Source organism: Oncorhynchus keta, chromosome 26 (genome assembly GCF_023373465.1).
Source record: "Oncorhynchus keta strain PuntledgeMale-10-30-2019 chromosome 26, Oket_V2, whole genome shotgun sequence".
NCBI lineage: Eukaryota > Metazoa > Chordata > Actinopteri > Salmoniformes > Salmonidae > Oncorhynchus > Oncorhynchus keta.
In genome coordinates this window covers 24,267,833-24,288,927 of record NC_068446.1, presented here as the reverse complement: position 1 = coordinate 24,288,927, position 21,095 = coordinate 24,267,833, and the positions used below count along the sequence as shown (strand labels likewise).

Genomic DNA, 21,095 nt, shown 5'->3' with positions numbered 1-21,095 from the left:
ACCCAACCTGGTCTCTGAGTATTTAGTATTAAACCCACTGGCTCCAGGTCATGTACAAGTCTCTGCTAGGTAAAGCCCTGCCTTATCCCAGGTCAACATAGCAGCCCCCACCCGTAGCACGTGCTCTAGCAGGTATATCTCACAAGTCAATTCAAAGCCAATTCCTCCTTTGGCCGCCTTTCCTTCCAGTTCTCTGCTGCCAATGACTGGAACGAACTGCAAAAATCACTGAAGCTGGAGACTCATATCTCCCTCACTAGCTTTAAGCACCAGCTGTCAGAGCAGCTCACAGATCACTGCACATAGCCCATCTGTAAACAGCCCATCCAATTACCTCATCCCCATACTGTATTTATTTATCTTGCTCCTTTGCACCCCAGTATCTCTAATTGCACATTCATCTTCTGCACATCTACCATTCCAGTGTTTAATTGCTATATTGTAATTACTTTGCCACCATGTCCTATTTAATCCCTTACCTCCCTTATCTTACCTCATTTGCACTCACTGTATATCAATTTCCTTTTCTACTGTATGTTTATTTATTCCATGTGTAGCTCTGTTGTATGTGTCAAACTGCTATGCTTTATCTTAGCCAGGTCGCAGTTGTAAATGATAACTTGTTCTCAACTAGCCTACCTGGTTAAATAAAGGTGAAAAAATAAAAAAATCAATTCAGTATGTAAATCAGACATTTCTTACGGTATGTATATTACTTTGTGGATGTCTATCATCCATTTCGTATATGTTAGAAATTAGAAAGATGTACAATAAGTTACAATTCAGAAAATGCACATGTTAACATTTTGCAAAACATATAACATATTCCAATTTGTTGTGGCTAATGTTAGCTTGGTGGCTAATGCTGACATTAGCTGCGCTATGGGTTAGGGTTGAGTTTAGGAGTTAGGTTAAAGGGTTAGGGTTAGCTAAAAGTGTTAAAGTTCGGGGAAGAGTTGGCTAACATGCTAAATAGTTGCAAAGTAGCAAGTCGTTGAAAAGTTGCAAATTCGTTCAAATGCTAGTTGTCCGTGATGAGTTTCAAACACTCAACTTTTGGGTTGTTAGACATTTTCTTTATACACCCACCCATCAACCCCGACCGACCAACCACCTACCTTTCGTTTTTGCAAAGAGTAAACATACATACATACATACATACATACATACATACATACATACATACATACATTACATACATTACATACATTACATTACATACATACATACAGTGGGGCAAAAAAAGTATTTAGTCAGCCACCAATTGTGCAAGTTCTCCCACTTAAAAAGATGAGAGAGGCCTGTAAATTTCATCATAGGTACACTTAAAAGATAAGACAAAATCAGAAAGAAAATCCAGAAAATCACATTGTAGAATTCTTTTGCAAATTATGGTGGAAAATAAGTATTTGGTCACCTACAAACAAGCAAGATTTCTGGCTCTCACAGACCTTTAACTTCTTCTTTAAGAGGCTCCCCTGTCCTCCACTCGTTACCTGTATTAATGGCACCTGTTTGAACTTATCAGTATAAAAGACACCTGTCCACAACCTCAGTCACACTCCAAACTCCACTATGGCCAAGACCAAAGAGCTGTCAAAGGACACCAGAAACAAAATTGTAGACCTGCACCAGGCTGGGAAGACTGAATCTGCAATAGGTACGCAGCTTGGTTTGAAGAAATCAACTGTGGGAGCAATTATTAGGAAATGGAAGACATACAAGACCACTGATAATCTCCCTCGATCTGGGGCTCCATGCAGGATCCTACCCCGTGGGGTCAAAATTAAATCACAAGAACGGTGAGCAAAAATCCCAGAACCACACAGGGGGACCTAGTGACCTGCAGAGAGCTGGGACCAAAATAACAAAGCCTACCATCAGCCAAGGGCATTGAAGATGAAACATGGCTGGGTCTTTCAGCATGACAATGATCCCAACCACACTGCCCGGGCAACGAAGGAGTGGCTTCGTAAGAAGCATTTCAAGGTCCTGGAGTGGCCTAGCCAGTCTCCAGATCTCAACCCCATAGAAAATCTTTGGAGCGAGTTGAAAGTCCGTGTTGCACTGCAACAGCCCCAAAACATCACTGATCTAGAGGAGATCTGCATGGAGGAATGGGCCAAAATAACAGCAACAGTGTGTGAAAACCTTGTACAGAAAACGTTTGACCTCTGTCATTGTCAACAAAGGATATATAAACAAAGTATTGAGAAACTTTTATTATTGACCAAATACTTATTTTCCACCATAATTTGCAAATAAATTCATTAAAAATCCTACAATGTGATTTTTTGTCTGTCATAGTTGAAGTGTACCTATGATGAAAATGACAGGCCTCTCATCTTTAAGTGGGAGAACTTGCACAAATGGTGGCTGACTAAATACTTTTTTGCCCCACTGTATGTTTCGAGTATCACAGATTTAAGTTTACCATCTAGTTTATGAGACCAAGCTAGATTGACACCCATCCCCACACAAAACAAAGTCCAGTGTTGTTCGAAAGGTTTATATTTATTATTCTGTTTTTAATTAAATGTTTCACTTAATATATTCTGACCATTACTGACATGTTAAAAAAATGATAACTCAAAAAAGCCTACGATAAACCCGTTTTTAAAAACCTATAGGTAGATGGCTTAGAACAACAAGTGTTTTTTTTATTTCAAAATAAAAGTCTATACAAATGACATGATGATCAATAGTATCCGATAGCCTTTAAATACCAGTTGGTATAAAAGGAACACAGCTGTCTCTGGAGAATTTACAACGCCATTGTATTTACAAACAGAAACATTTGTTGAATGAACAACACTAGGGGGTCCTAACTGACCACGGTGCTCATTTACAGAATGGTCTCTAATGATGAACCTAAAAAGCTGGATGAAAAGCAGGAAAAGGGTCCATGAGTTGTACATTGGTAAGAAAACAAAATATCCCAAATAACTTGAGCCACGCCATTCCCTTGTCAACGGTGTACTTACACATTATACCCCTCTTGATTAGTGACAATTATTCTCATTTAATCTGGAAACAAAAAAAACAATGGTATGCTTTAAAATGCCTTACAGTTACATTTACCCCCCACTCCAATTCTGTCTCTCCTCACCAACACAAAGGCTTTTTAAGTAAAACCCTCAAGTGACTGAAGTTCACAGACAGAAGAACAGCCTTTATACAAAAAGGCAATGGATACTTTTATCAGGCAGTTTTTAAAATTAGGTCAAATCACTGTTGGATCACCTCAGTGAAACACAAAACTTTTTATAAAACAAGATTGGTTCAGAATACTAACATGTGCAGCACCCACTTTCTTTATAACTGATGGCTGTATTCAACTGAAGCTAGGTATTATAAATGTTGAGCCTATATACAGTGGAGAATTTGCCATATTCCTGAGCAGGAAAATTGGGCATAGTTATAAACTATAACCTATTGGTTATAACAAGGGTACATAACTCCCTGAATCAGAAGACATGGCGAAACGACTGTATCCCTAAATAGGTGAGACAGAGTGTCACGTGTTGTGGATTTTGGTCACAGAATCAGACAATTTACAGAAGACAGCTATTCGAATAGGGATAATTGGCATTTGTATTTATTAGGGATGCCCATTAGCTGTTGCCAAGGCAGCAGCTACTCTTCTTGTGCGTATTACACTCAGCCTGTATCCGGTTTCTAGTTAACAATTATAATAATTATATATTTTTCCACTTAAAATACATTTAAAAACATCTTCCTGTACAACCAACATACTTTCCAAAATCTTGACATCTCATTTGTTCAAATGTCACTTCATGAACCACAATAATTGTTTGTGGTCAATAGTTTTGACTCTTGACTATTGGTGGGTAGTGTTGGGTGGGGTAGATTACATTTCACGCTAAGAAAAAGCGTCCTACATGCAGAGGTCTGGACATAACTGAACATAAAAGTGGTTTTACTGGTTTACTTATTTTTTTGCAAATGTACAACCCTTAGTACAGATATAATAAACCTTTCAGAATGAAGAGACTATTAGGAAGACGACACTGAGGACAACGGAGTGAGTGACCTGGGAGTTACACGGTTTACAAGATCATTATTACTTTCCAAACAGATAATGAGCATGTGAGTCTTATTCACTGCCTGGTGTTTGGCATATAAAGATACATTTAAGGACACGTTGATGAGAGGAAGAGTTGAGAGAAAGGTGAACAACCTATAGTAAGTAAGGTGATCAGAAATATATGCACAAATTCAATTCAAGTTAAGTGTAGTCAAAGTCGTCGTGACAACCACCAGTGTGTATCAGAAGCGGGATCTCCTCTTTTCCCTTCCAACCCTCTGCACCCTTTGACTACTCTATACATAAAATGGCTACTCTCGTAAGGACAGACGGCAGGTCATCTCTAAGATGTGTTTTTACACAAGCACTAGCAAAACCTCAGCTCAGACATGAAATCCAATTCACTATTTTTTTTACATGTCTGGTATACAGCCAAATGAATCAAATATGGATTACAATTTGACATTGGTTTACACCCAGATTAATTAGAGGAACATGACTCTTATTATCTTGTTAGAGTTAATCATATTATAAAGTTCATAATTTCAAAAAGAAAAACAACAAGTGGGAAGACAGGAAAAAGGCATGTTGTTTTAGCCATTCTTACATTCAATCTCAGGGAGAAATGGTTACCATAAGTGCTCAATACTATCTGGTGGTCTCGGTATGAGCAGGCTTCTAGACAAGAGCATTGCTAACAGGGGCATAACTTTTGCAGTTAGTTATTAACAATTAGGTCTGTATACATATACTTTACAATCTCCATGTCTATTTACTGTATCAGGAGAGATATTGAAGTCTAACAGAGAACATCACAGTTCCTATACCCACCACCTGGCCAAACACCATTGAAGACACACTGAAAAGGCCATAGATGAGTGAAACAAAATGAGAGGGTAGGAGAAAATTAAAGGGGTTAATGGGTGGGAGGAAGAGCCAATACTCAACATCTCTTCATTGGGTCTGAGTAGGCCATTTAGTTCAGTTCTCCCACCCCTCCCTCCTTCCTTTGGTTAGTGCTGGGTCACACAGGGCAACCGGGAGTCTTTCAGGAAAACTCTGACTTGCTCAGGGCAATGGCCAGCTCCAGATCCTCTTGCTCCTGTTGTGCCTGTCTGGCCAAGCGCTCCTTCTCCTCCCGCTCACTCTCCCTCTTCGCCCACTCAATCATGTCCTCCTCAGTATGGTACTGCTGCTTCACACCACATAGAAACAAACACACACACACACACACACACAATCAGAACACCTTAAAAGCCGTATATTCTACGTCCCTCCCTGATGGTGCCACTGCACTCAACCTCCCCCATCTTGACACCCATTTTTAAAAAAGGGACACAGTAAGTTGTGAACTGTCCTGTATTAAGCTATTTCGCAGCAGCATACTGATCCCCTTGACATCTTATTGTTTATGGTAAGTTGCACCATTCTCAGCATTTCAATAAAGCTTCTTGTATGTTCCAAAAGCAAACGGTTGCAATTTCCTCTTATAATGTTTAACATGAAAATACATGTATTAGCTCCAGATCAGTTGAGTAGCTGAAATCCCTGTATGGCTGTAAAGCATGTCTGCATGTGACAGCCTTCACAGGTGAATTTCACACAGCAAGACACATCATGCACATTTTAGACAGTGGGATGATAAAATATGGTATATTTAAGCAATAAGGATCGGGGGGGGGTTTATGGCCAATATACAACGGCTAAAGGCTGTTCTTACCCTCGACGCAAAGTCCCTGGATACAGCCCTTAGCAGTGGTATACCGGCCACATGCCACAACCCTCGAGCTGCCATTATAAACTGGTTACCAATGTAATTTGGGCAGTAAAAATAAATGTTAAGTCATAGCTGTGGTATACGGTCAGATATACCACAGGTGCCAGCCAATCAACATGCAGTGCTCAAGCCACCCAGTTTACAAGTGTTTAGTTCACACACACACGCCTGGTTCTGCAGTGTTCCATATATACCGGTGACCACAAATTAATACAGTATAGTAATACAATATACTGACGATTGGCTCGGAGATTGCCAATCTGTATTTCTTAGCACTAAAGTTAATGTCAATGAAATCAAAGAGAGAGATATGTGGTTGGTACTGAGAGAGAAAGCAGGTACTGATTCACATTGTTCATAATGAGGTGTGGGACTTCAACAGTTTGTGACCCATTAAAATCCCTCACGACGTACAGTCTGACAGCACAGCCGGAGTGAATATTAATGGATTTACAACCTGGACCAAATATACTGCAGAAGGCGTAAACGTCTCAGAAAAAGTATACCAACTTATGAACAACATACTTGTGGGAATCGATCTGTGAATTGGATGGTAAAGTCCCTGTAGGATGTTCCAGCTTTGTCTAAATGCAGTTATTCACATGGGATATAAATGGTTGGTGATGGATGTAGTAACATGATAGAAGAAAAATGGCAAAGTAACTTCAAAGTATATCAAAATACTGTAAATCAACATCCAGAAATGCTTATACGAGACCAGTAAAACTAGGTTTTTGAATTCGGACCAAATCGATTTTTTACACCTCAAGCCTTAATTCAATCCGGGATTTGAATACGCCAGAATTCATGCATCATAACAGAATGTAAAAAAAAATTGCAAACAGTAGCTATCTGTACTAAATCAACCTGGTGGATATGGATACACATGGAGCCCAGAGATGGAGATAGTACCCTTCATAAGATGTTTTATTGAGCTCATTTGACTGAGGAAGAGATGAGAGTAAAGACCCAGAGAGAGCAGAAATCTTTCTTCCACAGTGCAGATTGGTGGCGGGAGTGGTGATAACAGGATGAATGGTGGGAAGCAGAAGGAGGAGAGATTCCAGTCAGAGTGAGATGGTGGAGGCAGTGAGGGGGCTCTGTAGAGGATCACTGGGAGCCCGCAAATCAGACACAAGGACAGCGCGTGCAGGGCAGGGTGCAGGTCATGCAGAGTGGAGGCAGTCAGAGGGAGCAGGAGGAATAGGAGCTCAGTCAAGCCATTTATCGTTTCTGTGGGTGTGCTAAATACATTCAATCACAAGAGCCAAAGCAAGCAGCCTAGCCTTTCCATCCACAGCCAACCAGGGGCTCCTGAGGGCTATGCATCAGGAAGAAGATTTGGTGTGTGCCTGAAGTCCCACTAGTGGTGACTAAGCTCACTCAGTGAAAATGTTACCCATTTAAAATATACTAGAATATGTTTATTAATATATAGACACCGATGGCTACACTATTAAAGGAGTAAAGTTATTTGAGGGAACATCAATTACAAGTCTGAACTTCAACTTAGAAATAAACAAAAATGTAATTAAAGATAAGCAATAAGGTCCAAGGAGGTGTGGTATATTGGCCATAAACTACAAACCCTGAGGTATTATTGCTATTATAAACTGGTTACCAATGTAATTAGAGCACTACAATTAAATGTTTTGTCATACCCAAGGCATACAGTCTGATGATACACCACAGGTGTCAGCCAATTAGCTTTCAGGGCTAGATCCACCCAGTTTTCTATAATTATATTTTTTAAACTGGATGGTTCTAGCCCTGAATGCTGATTGGCTGACAGCCATGGTATATCAGACTATATACCACGGGTATGACAAATAATGTATTTTTCCTGCTCTACCTTATGGGTTTGTAGTATATGGCCAATATACCACAGCTAAGGGTTGTGTCCAGGCACTCTGATGTGTTGTGCATAAGTACAGCCCATGGCTCATGGTGTATATAGGCCTTATACCACACCCCCTCGTGCCTTAATGCTTTAATAAACTTCACAAAGAAACATAACATTGACAAAGTAATATGCGATACATAAGGAAGAAGGAATATATAAAACATTATATATCTCATTAGAAAAACAAAGGAATGCTTTTAAAATAATGAAATGTATAAAATACAACTATATTTCCTTAAGGACTTATAAATGCTCCTTAGGTAGGTTGGTAGTTTGAGAGTTTAGCTATGGACAGAGGGGAGGCTGAGACTGCCGTTTGGTGGTTGGCTTGTGAGCGAAGAAACAGGGGAGGGCAACCTAGATGGTGTAATGAGGAGAGGGGGCTGGGGAGGTTCTCACTTTGTCAAAGCTGGCAAATCGGTCTGGGTCCCGTGCGGGCTGGCGGGGTGAGGATGGGGCAAAGGGGTCTTGGGCAGCATCCTTGGCAGGTTGGGAGAAAGGGGGGTCTCCTGGGCCCTGGGGCAGAAACGGCCCCCTTCTGTGGAACGAGTCCGACGTCTCGGACCTGGAGATGTCGGCTCTCTTACCTGCATTCAAAAACACACCAGAGTTTCTGTTAGGAAAATGTGGCGCCAGACAACGTGACGGGGAAGATTTGAATTTACCGGCCATTTGAAACATTTACCGGACCCATATGCATAACTGATTGGGGTGTCTTACCATGGTGCTCAGAATGACAGAAATCACATTTTGATTATGGTAATGCATCTTAACAGAACATGAATCTCATGTAATGATACAGCCAATAAAACAATCGAATCATTTTCCAAAATGCAATTCGTAGGAAAACACCATTCTAAAACAGAGCACCTGATAGATATTCCACATGTGACAGATAAAAATCTTAAGAGGGGGAATCTAAAAGATACAACTAGGATAACTTGTTAATATGACTAGGATTGTGCCTTTCAGGACAACAAAAGAAATTTGCTATGAAATGGAGAGAAATGGCAAAGCAGTGGGTACAATAGGGAAATAAATCTGTCAATTATAATTACACATGTGTATACAGGAAGAAATAAAATCATATATATTTTTACTCGTGGGCATTTTGGCTGACAACAGTTTAACTTATCGGCTTTTCATTTATTTATGTTTTGGCCAAAACCCACAGAAACCCTGGCACACACCACCCAAGAGCACTCAGGTCAGTTAGTAATGAGAGGCCCAGGGAAGAAGTCCTAGCAAAAGTGCAACAATGACTAGAAAATCCCACAAGGTACCAAATCTCCATGTTTTCAATACCAATGCCATTCTGTTACTTGCAAATGGCAGCAGAAAAGCACAGACAAACAGTCTAGAAACAGCATGAAAGAAAATGTGCTTTCCAGAAGGACTGACCTGGGGGTGGTGGGGGAGGTCTGGTGGGCGTTCCTGTCTTGGGGGGCAAGGCTGGGGGAACATCAAGGCTGCTAGGCTGGCTGCCCTCCTTGAACAGGTTCTTGTTGTTGGAGGAGTTGGATGAGGCGAAGGGGTCGGCACCGTTTGACTTGAAAACAACCAGAGATCCAGAAGAGCATGACTGACATCATTCCCTGGTGTTCATGTTTACATCAACACCACCTCATCACACCCCCCCATTATTCATGCGGTTAGCGGGATCACAAAAATGTCCCTAACGATCACTAATAGCTAGTGATCCTTAGTTTTCCTCACATCTCAGCCATGATGGGACACACCAAGGGCAACTTGAGAACCCAATCATGACTTTACCTTGGCCAAGGCACTGAAGTCTGCAAATCCCACTCCAAATGATTCGATGCCAAACACAGCAGCAAATGGATCTGAAGCACACACATGTAAATATTGTTCAACAACGCACAGTTTAGACAGACAGAGTACTACCATTTGCACTACCACCCCCTCCCAAGAGGGAGGCTCCATCCTCGTCTTACCTGGGTCAGAGCCAGTATTTCCAGCAGTGCCTCCAGGTGCAAAAGGGTCATTGGTTGCTGCAATGAGATCCTTTTGGGAAACACAATGTCAGTTATAAACTAAAACCCGACAGACAGCGCACACCTAGCTAGAATAATTAAGGACAGAAGTGCACAGTCATTCTTCATTACCATGCATAGACTGAATCTATCTGGGAGCATAATTAACACAATGTGCTGGTGCAGGAGGAGGGTTTTTTGGTGGGGTAAATTGGGTAGCTGCCTGAGTGAATATCCCTGAGGCATATGGACAGTTCAGCACGGTGGCACCACTCACAGTGGGGAGCTCAGAGCCTGGCTGGGAGCAGCTGAAGGGATCCGGGCCTGTAGTACACTGGGAGCCAAACGGGTCTGCCTCTGCCAGGGAGTCCATTTTGGATCCAAATGGATCCGCATCCACGTTGTTGACCTTGGCGCTGAAGGGGTCCCTGGCTGCCTTGTTGTTGACCTTGGAGCTGAAGGGGTCCAGCCCTGCAGCGTCGTTAAGAGGAGCTGGAAACAGGTCAGGCTCCACTAGGCTGCCGCTGCCACTGAAGGGGTCAGCAGAAGGGAAGGGGGAGGCCGAAGACTGCTTGAAGAAGGAGTCAGCAGAAAAGGGATCTGTACCCTTGAATGGGTCCCCTCCAAATGGATCTGTTGAAGAACAGCTACGTTACAGGTTCACATTCAAAATACAGGCTAATATAAAAATATTTCTGATTTGGTGGCTCCTATGTATAGCTGCATTGTTTGAGCTCATACTGAGTAAACAACACTCACCAGAAACATCTGCCTTTCCAAACAGATCATCTTTAAATGGATCCTCTGCACAGACAGACAACAGAATCAGCTGGGACTCATTTTTATTACATACATACGGAAAGTATTCAGACCCCTTGACTTATTCAGCATTTCGTTAAGTTAAAGCCTTATGTCTAAAATGAATAAAATAGTCCCCCTCCCCCATTAATCAACACACAATACGCCAAAGACAAAGCAAAAAAGGCTTGACATGGATGGATCATAAACCTTAGCCAAATACATTTAAACTCAGTTTTCACAATTCCTGACATTTAATCCTAGGGAATTTTTACTGTTTTAGTACAGTTAGGATCACCACTTTATTTTAAGAATGTGAAATGTCAGAATAATAGTAGAGAGAATAATTAATTTCAGCTTTTATTTCTTTCATCACATTCCCAGAAGTTTACATATACTCAATTAGTATTTGGTAGTATTGCCTTTAAAAATGGTTTAACTTAGATCAAACGATTCAGGTAGCCTTCCACAAGCTTCTCACAATAAGTTGAATTTTGTCCCATTCCTCCTGACAGAGCTGATGTAACTGAGTCAGGTTTGTAGGCATCCTTGCTCACACACGCTTTTTCAGTTCTGCCCACACATTTTCTATAGGATTGAGGTCAGGGCTTTGTGATGGCCACTCCAATACCCTGACTTTGTTGTCCTTAGGACTCGTTTTACTGTGGATATTGATACTTTTGTACCCGTTTCCTCCAGCATCTTCACAAGATCCTTTGCTGTTGTTCTGGGATTGATGTGCACTTTTTGCACCAAAGTACGTTCATCTCGAGGAGACAGAATGAGTCTCCTTCCTGAGCGGTATGACGGCTGCATGGTCCCACGGTGTTTATACTTGCGTTCTATTGTTTGTACAGATGAACGTGGTATCTTCAGGCGTTTGGAGATTGCTCCCAAGGATGAACCAGACTTGTGGAAGTCTACAATTTTTTTTCTGAGGTCTTGGCTGATTTCTTTTGATTTTCCCATGTCAAGCAAAGAAGCACTGAGTTTGAAGGTAAGCCTTGAAATACATCCGAAGGGACACATCCAATTGAAACAAATGATGTCAATTAGCTTATCAGAAATGTCTAAAGCCATGACAATTTTCTGGAATTTTACAAGCCGTTTAAAGGCACTGTCAACTTAGTGTATGTAAACTTCTGACCCACTGGAATTGTGATACAGTGAATTATAAGTGAAATAATCTGTCTGTAAACAATTGTTGGAAAAATGACTTGTGTCATGCACAAAGTAGATGTCCTAACCGACTTGCCAAAACTATAGCTTGTTAACAAGAAATGTGTGGAGTGGTTGAAAAACAAGTTAATGACTCCAACCTAAGTATGTAAACTTCCGAGTTCAACTAATATATATATATATATATATATATATATATATATATATATATATATATATATATATCCACACACCTATATATATATATATATATATATATATATATATATATATATATCCACACACCTATATATATATATATATATATATATATATATATATATATATATATATATATATATATATATATCCACACACAAGGGTTTTTCTTTATTTTTACTTTGTAGAATAATAATAATAATAATAATAATAATAGGTTAGACAAGAAAACTACAGAAGAACACCTATAGAATTATGTAACCAAAAAAGTGTACTAAAATCAAAATATATTTATATTTGAGATTCTTCAAAGTAGCTACCCTTTGCCTTGATGAATTATTTTTTTAACTGAAATATCACATTTATAGCTCGGCACACCTGTTTTTAGGGAGTTTCTCCCATTCTTCTCTGCAGATCCTCTCAAGCTCTGTCAGGTTGGATGCGGAGCGTCGCTGCACAGCTTTTTTCAGGTCTCTCCAGAGATGTTCGATCGGGTTCGAGTCCAGGCTCTGGCTGGGCCACTCAAGGACATTCAGAGACATGTCCCGAAACCACTCCTGCATTGTCTTGGTTGTGTGTTTAGGGTCGTTGTCCTGTTGAAAGGTAAACCTTCTCCCCAGTCTGAGGTCCTGAGCACTCTGAAGGAAGTTTTAATCAAGGTTCTCTGGTACTTTGCTCGGTTCATCTTCCCTCGATCCTGACAAGTATTCCAGTCCCTGCCACTGAAAAATATCCCCACAGCACGATGCTGCCACCATGCTTCACCGTAGGGATGGTGCCAGGTTTCCTCCAGATGTGACGCTTGGAAAACAGGCCAAATAGTTCAATCTTGGTTTCATCAGACCAGAGATTCTTGTTTCTCATGGTCTGAGAGTACTTTAGGTGCCTTTTGGCAAACTCTAAGTGGGCTGTCATGTGTCTTCTACTGAGGAGAGGCTTCTGTCTGGCCACTACCATAAAGGCCTTGCTAGTAGAATGCTACAGAGATGGTTGTCCTTCTGGAAGGTTCTCCCATCTCCACAGAGGAACTTTAGAGCTCTTTCAGAGTGACCATCGGGTTCTTGGTCACCTCCCTGACGAAAGCCCTTCACCGCCGATTGCTCACTTTGGCCAGGTGGACAGCTCCAGGAAAACTCTTGGTCATTCCAAACTTCTTCCATTTAAGAATGATGTTCTTGAAACCTTCAATGCTGCAGACATTTTGTGGTATCCTTCCCCAGATCTGTGCCTCAACACAATCCTGTCATGGAGCTCTACGGAGAATTCCTTCGACCTCATGGCTTGGTTTTTGCTCTGACATGCACTGTCAACTGTGGGACCTTATATTAGGCATGTGTGTGCCTGTCCAAATCATGTCCAATCAATTGAATTTACCACAAGTGGACTACAATCACATTGTAGAAACATCAAGGATGATCAATGGAAACAGGATGCACCAGAGCTCAATTTCAAATCCCATAGCAAAGGGTCTGAATGCTTATGTCAATAAGGTATTTCTGGTTATTATTTTTAATAAATAAGCAAACATTTCTAAAAACCTGTCTTTTTCATTATGAGGTATTGTGTGTAGATTGATGAGGGAAACATTTTATTTATTCTAAAATTGTTTAAGGCTGTAACGTAACAAAATGTGGAAATTGTCAAGGGGTCTGAATACTTTCCAAATGCACTGAACATTCATACATACAGTAGGTTTGTCAAGTTTGAAATTGCTCCTGTTAGTACAATAAAACTATCTGAGATGTGGAGGGGTAACTCACGGTCAGTGAAGGGGTCTGACTGGAAGAAGTCCAAATCAGGGAGTGGATGGGAAGTGGTCTGTGGAGGCAGCACAGGCAGGGTAGCATGGGGAGGCTCAGTTGACTCTGGTCTCGGTTCTGGCTCTGGAGAGTCCACCTGCTAAGGAAATACAGCACAGTCCAGCAGACCTGGGTTCAAATAATATTTAGAATATTTCAATTATTTTCTATTACATTGGAATTAAGTATTTGGGGAGATATACAGTGTAACGGTTTTGACTTGAGGTTATTATTTATAGGGGTGCCAGGTAGGTTGTGCCTACCAGAGAAAACATTAGTTTCTCCTTTTAGTTTGGGTGGGAATGAGTCCCATCTGGTCCGTCAAGTCTACACCAATACAAAGGACGTATGTAAAAGTCAGGATGGAAATAAACTTTTCATAAACCCTTAAAACATTGAAAAGAACTTCAAAAACAATTATATTCTGTTGCGTGGGTTGTATTAGCAACAACAATGATTACACACATATATAATAATATCACAATGAGTTCTGGTTCCTCCAGAAATGTCCTGTACCTCGGGCCTAAAAAGAGTCCTGCCCGGTAAAGGAGTTCAGTGAACTCAAGTGACTTTTGTCACGCGATGTTTGTCCGTTCGTTCCGTGTAGCGTAAACCCAGTATTAAACATACAATCAATATAACAATTACTTTACCACAGAACCTTAAAGCGGATCAACTCTTAATTAAGTCCTCAACTACCACTAACTACACAAATCACAGTATACATCACATCCAAACAAATGAAATACCGTATACAAAAGGTGGTAGTCAGTCGGTCAGTCAGACAATCCAATCCGCCAATAGATCTCCGCGGAGAAAGGCCACGAAGAACGGAGAGGTGTAGTCCAGGGACGCAAAGAGTGGATCCGATCCTGGGTAAACTCTCTTAGGCTACAAAACACACGTTTAACGCCAACAAAACAAACGGAATAGAGAAGCTTCGGAACTGAGGGTTGAACACATCCTCATGCACGTCTCCATCACAACCCCCTGTCGCGCAGCTGATGCTGGCTATTTAATTGGGAATTAAAGGGAAAGCGCCCTATTGGAAGGAGCTGCACTGAGACGGTTCAGAAAAATTCAGGGCCGTCACACACCCCCTCCCCTGGAAAAAGCCGACCATTGCCCTGGAAGGCACATCTTGGTCGGGAAACCGAGAAAGGTCTCCTCATCACTTTCCTCTACAAAAATATTCATTACTTTTTGGAGCTCACGCTCCTCAGCTGAGGAGTCACAGGCCTTAAGGTGCGAGACTTCTGGGTCTGGGAATCCGAGAAAAGTATCCTCACTATCCTCTTCAAAGATATCCAGGACCTTATGGATGGTGGGAAGAGGATAGGCATCAGTCTGGGAAACATTGTTGGTCTTCCTATAGTCCACACAAAATCTAAGACCACCAGTCTTTTTTGGGATGAGGACAACAGGAGCAGCCCAGGGAGAGGAGGAACGTTCTATTATATCTTGGGTTAACATATCATTTATGAGTCCCTTTTGGATGATTAGCTTCGCTGGGGACAAACGATATGGCTTTTGCTTGATCGGCATTTCCTGTGTAAGGAATATTTTGTGCTTCAGGAGCCTGGTGCGTCCCAGCTTTGAAGTACATACATCAGCATTATTCTGCAGCTGTTCCAACAGCCTTAACTCCTCTGGCTGTTCCAGCTGAGCTCTTCTCACAGCCTGTAAAAGGAGATCGTCAGAAGGATTATCGAGGGTTAGTGGTACCGGAGCAATGGCAGAGAAGACTGCCACATTTGAACCCCAATCATGTAACTTCATAGCTTCTGATTGGAAGAAATGCTTCTTGCTCGGATTGTATGGAAACCAGTAGCAATTGTGTGCGATATCAATCTGGACACCACTGAAGTACATGAAATCAATTCCCAACACGACAGGAAAAGCAAGGTTCCTGGTTTGTAGGATAACAGAAGGAATCATATAGGAGCGGTTACACAGGCGGAACTCTACCTCACTCCATCCAAGGGGTCGTCTAGCCTCACCATCAGCCAGATAGAGTGGACCTTCTGTCCACGGCTTCAAGTTGTATTGTGGACCGTTAACCTCCTTCCACAGTTTCTCATTGAGCAGTGTGTAGGATGACCCGGTATCCAAGATGGCTCTTCCTGTCCATGGGCCTATGGACAGGGTAACACCAGTTGGTGCGGTATTAACTGAAAGGAAGGGGATGTCGATGGGGGCGTAGGCAGTGACTCTTGGGGTTTCAGCTCTGGTTAAAGCACCCAGAGAAGGATGGTCATTGCTGCGAAGAGAGTTAGGTGTGTTGGCCTGTTGTGATTTGTGGTTTCTGGAAGGGTTTACTTGATACGGTCTTGGACATGTAGCTGAAGAATGTCCCTTTTGGCTACATCTCCAACAAAACATGAGAGGGGTCTTGGCTGGAGACTCTGGCTGTTGTTGATGGTCTGTCTTGGGTAACTGTTTGGGTGTCTGTTTCTTTCTCTGGTCATATTGCTGTTGGCATTCTCTGTCCTTCTCAAACTGCTGTCCCAAGCGAACCAGTCCATCGACAGTGGTGACTCGTTCTCGGAGTTGACTGGCTAGTAGTGGGTTGATGTTCTTCAAGATCAACTTAATGACCTCTTCCTCCTCAATGCCAGGTTTCCACCTTCTGCACAGGGAGTGGTAACCGTATGCAAAGTCACGGATACTCTCTTTCTCTCCTTGTACTCGATTTCTGACTCTGTCTGCCAATTCATCTGTGTAGTCCTCAGATAGAAATGCAGAGGAAAACTTGGCCTCAAAGTCAGCCCAGGAGGTAGTGGTGAGACGTGCCACATCCCACCAGTCTCGAGCTGTTCCATGCAACACATTCCTCAATGTGGCAAGGAGTTCTTCGTCAGCCAGGGGATTGAGGGCAAGAAAGTCACGACATCTTTCTAGATACATTAGCGGATCAGGACTGTCATCTTTTTTCCCAAAGGTGGGAAATTGCAATTTAATGGGCATCGCCCCCACATGACGTCTACTCAAATCACCATGAACAAACGAGCTAGGAGGGATTGAGGAAGTAGAGGGGAGGGCGTTATCGGACAATGAAAATGAACACCAGGATGCATGGTGGATTGCATCCTGCAAGGGGTGGCTGCAGCATGGCCTGGTCTTGGCTGTTCAGAGGTGCCAGCTTGGCCCTCAGTGGTCTGAACTGAAGTGGACACCAGGGAAACTCTGTGTAAGGAGTTGTGCCTAATGGAGGCCATGTCCACAGACACGTCATCCAACATTTTAACACAATTAGAGAGCTCTGTCTGCAAGTGGTCTACAGTGTTAACCATGGGAGAAAAAACAGAATTAACGTCCTTGAGGACCTCAGTGTGGTGATGTTGCAGGCGCCATTGGAGAGTGGCAGTGAGTTGGTTTCGTTGGTAGTCAAACTGCCTGTCCATGGCACCAGTCATTTCCCGTCTTCCACTCTCACTGAGCTCTGTCAGCGTGTGGGTTAGAGTGCTCAGTGAGTTTCTGAATTCCATGGCACTCTGTTGTTGCTCTTCCCTCAGACATTTGAATTTATGGTGGATAAGAGTTTGGAGATGTTGTTGAGTCTGACGAATATCAAGGATGTCACCTTGAAGTTGTAAGACTACAACCTCTGGAGATAAACCAGACAATGGAGGAAGGTTGGGTGTCAGAGGGAGGACTAGCTCAGTACTTCCACACAGATCCATGTCAATAAGTGAGTAACTGGTTAGACCTCCTGTGGCCTGTGGCTCAGGCCGAGCATTCAGATTCCCAGGGCTCTGGCCCAAATCAACTCCATTATCTCCATTCACATTATGATTTGTATTGTCAGCTTGATGGTCAGAATGGCCCTGTGTATTCCCATTGACAGGTATGACATGGATGAGCACATTATCTTGGGGTGAATCCATTGTTTTAATTCCACACAAAATATTTGCTTTGGTTAGTTCTCAATGTTGAGCTGTCCCATCTGGGGTGCCATTTTTATGTAACGGTTTTGACTTGAGGTTATTATTTATAGGGGTGCCAGGTAGGTTGTGCCTACCAGAGAAAACATTAGTTTCTCCTTTTAGTTTGGGTGGGAATGAGTCCCATCTGGTCCGTCAAGTCTACACCAATACAAAGGACGTATGTAAAAGTCAGGATGGAAATAAACTTTTCATAAACCCTTAAAACATTGAAAAGAACTTCAAAACAATTATATTCTGTTGCGTGGGTTGTATTAGCAACAACAATGATTACACACATATATAATAATATCACAATGAGTTCTGGTTCCTCCAGAAATGTCCTGTACCTCGGGCCTAAAAAGAGTCCTGCCCGGTAAAGGAGTTCAGTGAACTCAAGTGACTTTTGTCACGCGATGTTTGTCCGTTCGTTCCGTGTAGCGTAAACCCAGTATTAAACATACAATCAATATAACAATTACTTTACCACAGAACCTTAAAGCGGATCAACTCTTAATTAAGTCCTCAACTACCACTAACTACACAAATCACAGTATACATCACATCCAAACAAATGAAATACCGTATACAAAAAGGTGGTAGTCAGTCGGTCAGTCAGACAATCCAATCCGCCAATAGATCTCCCGCGGAGAAAGGCCACGAAGAACGGAGAGGTGTAGTCCAGGGACGCAAAGAGTGGATCCGATCCTGGGTAAACTCTCTTAGGCTACAAAACACACGTTTAACGCCAACAAAACAAACGGAATAGAGAAGCTTCGGAACTGAGGGTTGAACACATCCTCATGCACGTCTCCATCACAACCCCCTGTCGCGCAGCTGATGCTGGCTATTTAATTGGGAATTAAAGGGAAAGCGCCCTATTGGAAGGAGCTGCACTGAGACGGTTCAGAAAAATTCAGGGCCGTCACAACAGTACCAGTCAAAAGTTGACACCTACTCATTCAGGTTAAAATTGTATTTTTACTATTTTCTACATTGTAGAATAATAGCGAAGCCAGTAACCAAAAAAGTGTGAAACAAATCAATATATATTTTGATGACAGCTTGTTGACAGCTTGGCACACTTGTCATTCTCTCAACCAGCTTCATGAGGTAGTCACGTGGAATGTACCTCAATTAACAGATGTGCCTTGTTAAAAGTTATTTTGTGGAATGTCTTTCCTTCTTAACGTATTTGAGCCAATCAGTTGTGTTGTGACAAGGTAGGTGTGGTATACAGAAGATCACTTGGAATGCTTTTCCAACAGGCTCTCTGGAGAGACCTGAAAATAGCTGTGCAGCAATGCTCCCCATCCAACATGACAGAGCTTGAAACGATCAGGTGTGCCAAGCTTGTAGCGTCGACTTGAGGCTGTAATTGCGGTCAAAGGTGCTGCAACAAAGTACTGAGTAAAGGGTCTGAGTACTTATGTAAATGTGATATTCAAGTACATTTTTTATAAATTAGCAAACATCCCTAAAATCCTGTTTTTGCTTTCCCATTATGGGGTATTGTGTGTCGATTGATGAGGGAAAAAAACAATTAAAATCCATTTTAGAATAAGGCTGTAACCTAAAACTTTTGAAAATGTCAAGGGGTATAAATACTTTCCGAAAGCAAAGTATTTCCTCTTTAAAGACAAGTAGTTGAATGTTTAAATTGTTTTTGGAAATGCATTTGGAAAATATTTACAAAATAATAAAATACTCCCATGCATTTGAACTTGGTCAGTTTGGTATTTTAAATAATGCCAATACTATCAAAGAGTAGGCAATTTATAGGAAAATGTTTTTAAAACTTCTCATAGAAGTAGCTGAATAGGGCCACATTATTTAAAAATACTCATTCATAGAAAATATTGAAATAAATGACCGGAACCCAGATCTGGATTCCAGGGGGGAATCCCATGGCTAAAGATGAAGCGGCCATATTGGACCAGATTGTACCTTGGGAGTGCTCGCTTTAAACGACGACTCCTCATCTTCTTTTTCTATATCTTTGACCTCTGATTCAACTTCAGCAGTAGGACTGCTGTGCTCCTGAAGGGTGAAAGCAATGGGACTAATGTGCTCCTGAGAAAAGAGAAGGAAAAATAGCAACTTCAGACACCATGGTGGCATAACACGCACAACTAGCACTCAGACTTATGAACAAATAATAAATGACCCAGATATTTCATAGTACAATATATTGCCTTCACAAGGTTGTCCTGTGGTACTGGCCAGACAGTGGAAGATAGGCTGTTATAGAGGTCTTCGAAGGCATCAGACTTGGGCTCTGGTTCCTCTGGGGTCTTAGGCCGATCCTCCTCATCTACTTCTTCCATCGGTTCAGCAGGCTCCATCTGTGGCTGGCTGGCTGGAGGCTCTACTCTCAGCTCCTCAGGCTGGTCTTCCTGATGCTGCTCCTTCGCTGATCCATTCACCAGCACTGGATCCTCCTCTAAGGAATTCTTACAGCTGAGCTGGGCCGTGACCATCCCCTCCTCAATCTGTAGATCACTTTGCTTCTGGTGCACCTGCCCTCCATACAAACAGAGGTACAGAGAGCACAGGGATAAGGGAGAGAGAGAGAGCGCAGAGTGATGGATATAGATACACACAGTACCAGTCAAATGTTGACACCTACTCATTCAATGGTTTTTCTTTTCTTTTGACTATTGTTTTCATTGTATAATAATAGTGAAGACATCAAAACTATGAAATAACACACATAGAGAATCATGTAGTAAACAAAATAAGTTCAGATCAAAATATATTTTACATTTCAGATTCTTCAAAGTAGCCACACTTTCCCTCTCAACCAGCTTCATGAGGTAGTCACCTGGAATGCATTTCAATTAACAGGTGTGCCTTGTTAAAAGTTCATTTGTGGAATGTCTTCTCCTTCCTAATGCATTTGAGCCAATCAGTTGTGGTGAGAAGGAAGGGGTGGTATACAGAAGAGTGCTCTATTTGGTAAAAGACCAAGTCCATATTATGGTAAGACCAGGTCAAATAAGCAAAGACAAACAATCGTCCACCATTACTTTAAGACATCAGCTAATGCGGGAAAATTTCAAGTGCAGTCGCAAAAACCATCAAGCGCTATGATGAAACTGGCTCTCATGAGGACCGCCACAGGAAAGGAAGACCCACGCAGCCCAAATAAATGCTTCAGAGTTCAAGTAACAGACATCTCAACATCAACTGTTCAGAGGAGAGACTGCATGAAACAGGCCTTCATGGTCAAATTGCTGCAAAGAAACCACTGTAAATGGACACCAATAAGAAAAAGAGACTTGCTTGGGCCAAGAAACACGAGCAATGAACATTAGACTGGTGGAAATCTGTCCTTTGGTCTGATTAGATGCAGAGTAGGTGAACGGATGACCATGTGTGGTTCCCACTGTGAAGTATGGAGGTGTGATGGTGCTTTGCTGGTGACACTGTCATGATTTATTTGGAATTCAAAGCGCACTTAACCAGCATGGCTA

At 41.9% G+C, this 21,095-nt stretch overlaps 1 protein-coding gene across 1 annotated transcript in view; it reads right to left on the bottom strand.

The window, feature by feature from the left end:
- Positions 1-2,493: 2,493 nt before the first annotated feature.
- LOC118359130 (epidermal growth factor receptor substrate 15-like) overlaps positions 2,494-21,095 on the bottom strand; it is a 40,641-nt gene continuing 22,039 nt past the window's right edge. Inside the window, 10 exon segments of the mRNA XM_052480430.1 lie at positions 2,494-5,243; positions 8,128-8,315; positions 9,130-9,277; positions 9,502-9,572; positions 9,684-9,753; positions 10,000-10,355; positions 10,482-10,526; positions 13,658-13,796; positions 19,567-19,692; positions 19,815-20,138. Of these exon segments, the coding sequence (XP_052336390.1) occupies positions 5,097-5,243; positions 8,128-8,315; positions 9,130-9,277; positions 9,502-9,572; positions 9,684-9,753; positions 10,000-10,355; positions 10,482-10,526; positions 13,658-13,796; positions 19,567-19,692; positions 19,815-20,138 (1,614 nt within the window). The 3' untranslated portion in view covers positions 2,494-5,096.